The sequence below is a fragment of the Phalaenopsis equestris genome, unplaced genomic scaffold, assembly GCF_001263595.1.
Source record: "Phalaenopsis equestris unplaced genomic scaffold, ASM126359v1 Scaffold233824, whole genome shotgun sequence".
Classification (NCBI taxonomy): domain Eukaryota; kingdom Viridiplantae; phylum Streptophyta; class Magnoliopsida; order Asparagales; family Orchidaceae; genus Phalaenopsis; species Phalaenopsis equestris.
Window position 1 is genome coordinate 2,874 of NW_018251755.1, and position 7,199 is coordinate 10,072.

General features: G+C 40.0%; 1 protein-coding gene across 1 annotated transcript; it reads right to left on the bottom strand.

The window, feature by feature from the left end:
- Positions 1–2,635: 2,635 nt before the first annotated feature.
- On the bottom strand, positions 2,636–6,156 carry LOC110038779 (U-box domain-containing protein 44-like). The gene is made up of 3 exons (XM_020743683.1): positions 5,215–6,156; positions 4,579–4,879; positions 2,636–4,279 (listed from the first exon to the last, which is right to left on the bottom strand). The coding sequence occupies exons 1-3, from the start codon at positions 5,926–5,928 to the stop codon at positions 2,823–2,825; spliced, it is 2,472 nt and encodes an 823-aa protein (XP_020599342.1). The 5' UTR covers positions 5,929–6,156; the 3' UTR covers positions 2,636–2,822.
- Positions 6,157–7,199: the final 1,043 nt, after the last annotated feature.

Here is a 7,199-nt window from a genome sequence, read left to right on the forward strand (position 1 = left end):
ATATATATATATATATATATATATATATATACATATAAAGATATGAAAAAGTAATAAAAAGGAAGAGATTGCAAGGTATGACAGACCAAAAATTTTATTTCCTGGTCATGAAAGAGAATGACTTACAGATGCATTGAAGCACCATTTCATTCTTTATAAGTGTTTATAAATAAAACTAATGAAAGTATTCATAGAAAGATTTGGAGACAACATCTTAAAAGATGTGGTGAGCGCGGATCATGTCATCAACAAGAAGAGGAGCAACACAAAGAGAAGAATTGACGATTAAGTTTGGCATAACCAACTTTAGTTCAGCCTGACCAGATTCAAGTTTGGCTCGACAAGGTCCCAGTAGGCCCAACCAGCTCCATTTTGGTATTGCTATGTTCCAACCAATCTGAATAGTTCCATTCGGCCAAGCTAGGTGCTGGTATGTCCGACCAACTCTAGATAAACTAGGCCAGGTCCCAGTCGGCCCGACCAACTCCAATTTTACTTAATCAAGTTCCAATTAACGTGGTCAGGTTCCATTCAGCCAGACTAGGTTCTAGTTGTCCAGTCTAGGTTCTAGTCAACCCGACAAAATCCAGTTGGCCAGTCTAGGTTCTAGTCAACCCAACAAAATCCAACTGCCCAAGAAAATTACTCTCCCAAAAATGTTCTCTAAAAACATCTTCAAGAAAATTATTTGTCCAAGAAAAAATAAGTCACGAAGAAGTAAAGCCAAACAATAAGAGAAGTCATTTATATTTTTTTCTTACTTCTTCAATATAAATTTGCCCATAAAACTCAGGGAATTCGTCTCTCACGAGTCTGTTTGTAAAGAGTAAAAGAAAAATTGTTTATATTTTGTACTCTACTTGGCTTAGTAGTTGAGTGCTGGGGAAGACTTTGGAGAATCTTTTTCCAAAAAAATAACTAAGCCAAAAAAAGATTGAAGTTACTTAACCTAGCTTTGAAGATCACTAGACATTAGTCTAGTTAAAGTTGAAAATTTTTGGCAACTACTCCCTATAGGAAATCTATGCCCTTCCCCCCGGGCGAAGGATAATTCATATTTAATGAAACTACGTAATTTTTTTTTTTAATCAAGTCATTTTAGAAGAAAATAGTCAATCAAGTTGCATAAAAATACCTTTCGTTGATAACCAAGTTATATATAATAGTAATGTGTTGGTGATGTATGAGACTACTCTATGAAGATGAGCCAAAATGTCCCCAGGATGGAATCTTGTATGTGGGTTAAGAGTTCATAGGCAGTTGAAAAGTTGACATAATAAATGCCCCCACTTATTTTTACTTGGACAATTTGTTAAATTGTATTTGGAGAAAAGCATGCACTTTTCTTATAAAGAGAAATAATTTAAGTTCCATATTCATTGTTCTCTTAATATTTTTGCAGATTTCTTTCAAAGATATAAGAAAATCGTGAAACTAATATGTATGATAAATATTTTTTTAGAGTTTAAGATGCAGAGATTGACCAAAGTATCAACTGAACTTGACCAGTTGGCCCGACCAACTCTATTCTGCCAAGCCAGCCTCTGTTCATCAAAACTAGTTTTTCGTCAGCAAAGTCAAGTTCCAGGCAGCCGGGCTAGGTTTTGCTTGGCCCCATTTAGGATAGGTTCCAGTCGACCCATCGAAGTTCTACTCGGCTCCGACCATGTTCTACTTGGCCATAGCTAGTATCTACTTATCCAAGTCAATGTCCTTTTGAAACAGAGGGTTTATATTACCCACTATATATGTGCTCTAACACTCAAATGGCCACAACGCGATCGTTGGATGCACCACATTTGGAGGTTACTGTAGAACCACTCCGTGTATCTGGCAATGGTGACAGTTTCTGGCAGTCTCCATGCAGTCGACCAACTTTGTTGGCCAGTAATATCCCAACCTCTTGATCTTCATCTTCATTTTCAGCCCCTACTGGTGAGAGCCGCTTAGTCCTACATGACTTCTTTGACGATCTTCCGTGCTTCTGTCTTGCTCAGGCATTTCAGCCACATGTAGTCGAAGGATCTCTTGTACAAGGTATTATCGGGTAGGGCATATGACAATGCTCTCTTCTTTATTTGGTGCATTGCGGACCTATCTTCTGGCAGTTTCTTGATTTTCAAATATTCGATGAACTGACAACACCAACCTTCTATGCCTTCGACAACCATTGCTATTGTTTCTCCATTTCTTCACACACGCAGGGTATCCATGTCAATTTGGGATAATACTTGACACTCTCTACATTTTATGTCCGCCTCATGTCTCTGTTAATAGTTCTCATCCTGATCCCTCTACGATGTCAACTGTCTGCTAATGAAATACTCTTTCTCAGTATTTATTTTTCGAGTGTACACTTAAATTTGAGGAACACACTCTCTATACCATCCTATTGAGTCCATCTTTCTCTCGACTCTTTGTTCATGATCATCTCTCTAATTACGTTAATAAAGTCTACAACATATTTACCTCTAGCAGGTCCAACCTAAGAATTAAATTCTATTGATGTTGTAACTATTCTTGGTCTCAGTTGAAAATAGTATGGGAAATAGAGTAATTATGAATGAACTTCGTACTAATGTTAAAAATTTTAGAAAATCTAAATTCAAATTTGGGCTTTGCGTAAACATTGATCTTCTACACAGCTCAAAAGTTGAGTATTTTCATTACATAAACGATACATGAAAGCAAATTTCTCTTTACACTCTCACAAAAAAAAACAAGAATTTGTTATGAACAAACCTATATTCTAATCTCCCATACAAATGCTTTGGACAAAATAATGACCTGCACAAATTTTACACATTTCCTAAGAAAAATTCTCAAAAAAAGCTCGACTGCATTTCCAACAGTTGAAGATGCGCTAATATTTTAGCAATCATTGGCTTCAGGATTGGATCTCCTTTCTGAGCAAGCTCAATGAGTAGATGCTGAGCAGCTTCACCATATTTGCTTCTGTGAGCTCCAACTCTGAAAATCCTCTCCAGCATCCAGACTGCTTTCTCCTGAGCTTTCAAGCTCCCAACTTCCAGAATCCTTATGACAGCCCGCACTCCTGATGCCTCCTCTATGACATCACTGCCACTCTCAAAGATTGGATCCTGCAACAGAGTTGAGAGTGCGCCAAGTACAGCTTCATCAGCTTCCCTTTCCTTACCCTCCAGTATTTGTACAAGAGGAGATAAAGCTCCCGCCTTTACAAGGCAAAATGTGCTTTTGACAACGCAGAGGCCTTTGTGCACACCACACAGTTTTTCTGCAGGAGGAGGAACGCAGAACCACCTTGATGACTTTACTTTGCTTAAGAAAAGAGTATTCTGAGATAGTTGAGCCAAGGAATTTGCTGCTCTGGAGTTCGCAACAATGGAATTGGCTGACAGAAGTTTCACAAGACAGGGAATTATTCCTTGGGATGCAGATACTTTCTGCAATTTCTTATCCGAGGGAACTGTGAATCGAAGCATGACAGTGGCGATGCTGTCCAGTAACCATTTCCTCGTTGGGGTTGAGGGAGCTGTGCTGATTGTGCCAGTTAAAGTGACCAGCAAAGGAAGTAAATTTGCATTCATGAGAAGTTGAGTTGCCTTCTTGTCGCTCACAGGGGTGTTGCTGATAATGCCTAAAGCAGCAGCCTTTTCCATCTCAGATGATGCCTTTGAGATTATGTCTACCATAACAATGAGATAGTTCTCTCCTGACTGCCCACTCAACTCATCTGCAAAATATGTGGATAGATTAAACAGCAAGATCAAGGCAGCAATCCTGATTTCATCATTGGTGTTGAACAGGAAAGGCACGAGTAGCTGCATTGCTCCATTTTCTTTCATTTTAGCTCTTATTCTTTTAGCTCCGGAATGGCCAGCCATGCTATTCAGAGCATTTAGAAGGTGTAATTGGATCTCTGGACTGGATAGATTAAGAAGTGAGAGCATCTGCTGAGCTGTATCTTTCCTCTGAAGAATGATTTCAGATTTCGCCAAGCTTGCGAGTATGGCAGAAGCTGGTTCTCTCAGAGTCATTAGGACGGAGGTGACGGAGAAGAGGACCTGAAGCAGATTCGATATGACTCCCGAATTGATGAGGCGTTCATTGTTCTCTTTCAAACAAGAGAGATTCCTTATGGCATTTAGAGCAGACAACTTTGCTTCCATTTTACCAGAGTTGAACATTTTCACAAGGGCCTCTATTGAACCTTCCTTTCCAAGGTCGGCTTTCATTTCATCAGTCAACTCCATCCTTGAAATTGCAGAAGCCATGAGAATCTTGTTCATATCTGAACCTGTAAATGCAATCTAATGAATTAGATACTTCTGTCTTATAAATCTGTACTTGGAAGACATAGCCAACATGTGCAATGAAAATGAGAACCAGTTAAGACACATTAATGGTTTGAAATTGAAATAAATCCATTAAAAAGCTTTTACAAAGTCAAAATATATAAGACTTCAGAAAAAAAAAAGAACATTCCAAATAACTAAGCATAAAGGATTTTTTTGCCTATTTTTTGACAATAGAAACATTCTGAACCATCCTAACAATCAAAATTCCAATGAACCAGAAAGGAATTTTCATAATCACCTTCTTTCAAGTATTGCACCAAAGGCACACAGAAACCAGCCTCTGCCATCAGAAGCACGTTCTGCGTGTTGCTCGACAAAGCCGCCAATAACTTTCCCGCATCATACGAAGCAGAAGGATCTGATCCATTAAGCAATGTGACCAACATCATGATACAACCCTGGACTCGTCCAATCCTTTGTCGAACTTTGGCCAAATCCGCTAATTGCAAAAGCAGTGCAACTGCTTCCCTGCTCTCATCCACATTCCTTGCCAAAGACTTCACAATGCTAGATAAGGCCTCCGGATTTGCCATCATCTCCTGCAACGCATCAAGCAATATAAGAACAATAGGACATTCTTCTCGATAGAGATCATATCAACTTAATCCCCTTACATCTTTATCTTCACAATAAGAACCAACACCCAAAATTCCATCTTGGAAATTATCTAAGAACCCCTTCCAAGTTTACATATATTGATTCTCAAATGTAAGCTTTTAAAGGTCCTAATAGTCTTACTGCTCCTGAATTTATCTTTTTTCCTGAATAAATGATACATAACCTTATAACATAAAAGGCGTTAACTTTAGTCTATTCTCCATCTCTCAACAGCACCGGAATTAAGAAACTACTGAATTCAGAAAAAAAATTATACCTTGTATTCATCATTGGTGTCAGCAAGTCTCCTCAACAGCACAATTATTCTCAATCTGCAACCATTTTTAGCAGAGCCCAATCGACTCACCAGAGCTTGAATCACGCCCTCACTTTCTTCCTCCCCAACCAATCTCTTCCTAATCAAAACCTCAAGCACCTCAAGCGCACCTCGTAGCTCCTCCTCCTCCCCTCTCTTAATCCCCATCACCACATCCTCAACATCCTGCACAATCTCCCCACCATCCGCTTCTCCGCCGCTAATTTCCACCCTGCCTCCCCTCTTCGAATCGAGCTTCACGGACATCATCTCCTTCTGCAGCGCGCCCATCTTCTCCTTCACATCAACCTCCGCATCCGTCCAGGCGAGCAGTAACAGGCCGAGGCATCTTCCAATGTCTTGAACAGACTCCTGGATCAACTCGATGGGGGAAACCAATGGCCCTGTGGGCTTCTTCACAAGAGCAAAGGATCGTTGGAGCACAGCGCGGAGAGAATCGAGGGCTTTGTGCATCGGGAGGGGAGCCGGGGTTTCTCGTCGCCGGAGCTCGAGAAGGAGAAGTTTCAGGCGGTGGAGAAGGGGGTGAGCTGGTGCAAGTACTCCGGCGGCAGATTCTTCGAGTGAGTTGAGCACGTCTGACAAGAGCGCCGGAAAGATGAGGGGAGAGGAGGAGGAGGAGGTGGAGGCGCCGGCGAAGGGAAGGGTTTTCCCCATGCCGGGGGGCGAGGGAAAGTGAAAAAATGAAGCTTTTTTGCTTTCCTTTCGATTACTTCGAAGTGGAGTGAGGGAGGAGGAAAGGTGGCGATTGGGAAGGGGAGGAGAGATGGGGAAATGGAGATGGGAGGGATTTGGAGGGGAGACGGGGTCAGCGGTGTAGCCGCAGCCATTTGCGAGTAGACCTACGGTAGGATGACTGGAAAATGCGGGCTACGCGCGACTAGATTTTTGTGAGAATTAGTCCAAGAGAAATCTAGCGCACGCTATCCATTAATCATTATAATTTTTTGATAGATTTACATTCATGTCACTTAATTTCTATATATTTATATATATAACATTTAAAGTTCAATTTTTTATATGTAGGCATCCTTATTTATGAATGAAACTATGCATATCATTTGGGTGACATAAATGTAAAACTTAAAATATAGTTCTCATATGTAAATACAAATGAACTCGGTGGTAAGGTGTGAAAGTTCTCATTCTCGAGGATTGAAATTGTTTTAGTAGGATTGAAATGGGTGGTAAGGTGTGAAAGTTCTCATTTCGAGCCGATCCAATGAAGTCTCGAGGATTGAAATTGTTTTAGTAGGATTGAAATCGGATCACAAATCAATCCTATTAAGTTTCTATCTGATCCAGTGTGAATCGATCCAATTTTCTAGCCGACTAGAATTATAAACGAGCTAGCTCGAATGCCATTGTTGGCTCGTGAGTCACATCGGTTTTGCTCGAACACAACCCAACCAACCCACCAACAAAAAAATAATAATTTATTTTTAATTTTTTTTTGTTGGTGAAAAGAGAGAATTCTCTGCCACCCAGTTCAAGCAAAAAATGCCACACAAACCAATGTGATGATGCATTATGCATATAAAAGTAAAGTTGTAGGTGTTAAATATATAGGAACTGGGTGGTATGTATGTAAATGTCCCAGTTTAAAAATAATGATGTACATGATGTTATGAATATGTGTTTTACATATAAAATTAGTAAGCATGAATCTCAAGATAGATAAATTGTTCATGATGAAGAAATAACCGATTGAACGTAGTTGTTGATGGGTTGGGTGACGGTTAAAAAGACATCTTGTTCGAACGATCGGCAAAACGAAACGTGCCAAGAGATTTCCCGTAGGGTGGTGATCAGTCCTCAGGATGATCAACATGAAGCTTCCATTCTGTCTAAATATCAATCGATACGAGGCTTGTTGGACCTACAAAAACTTACATTTAGTGATAGATTCAAGTTAGACCTTTAAGTTA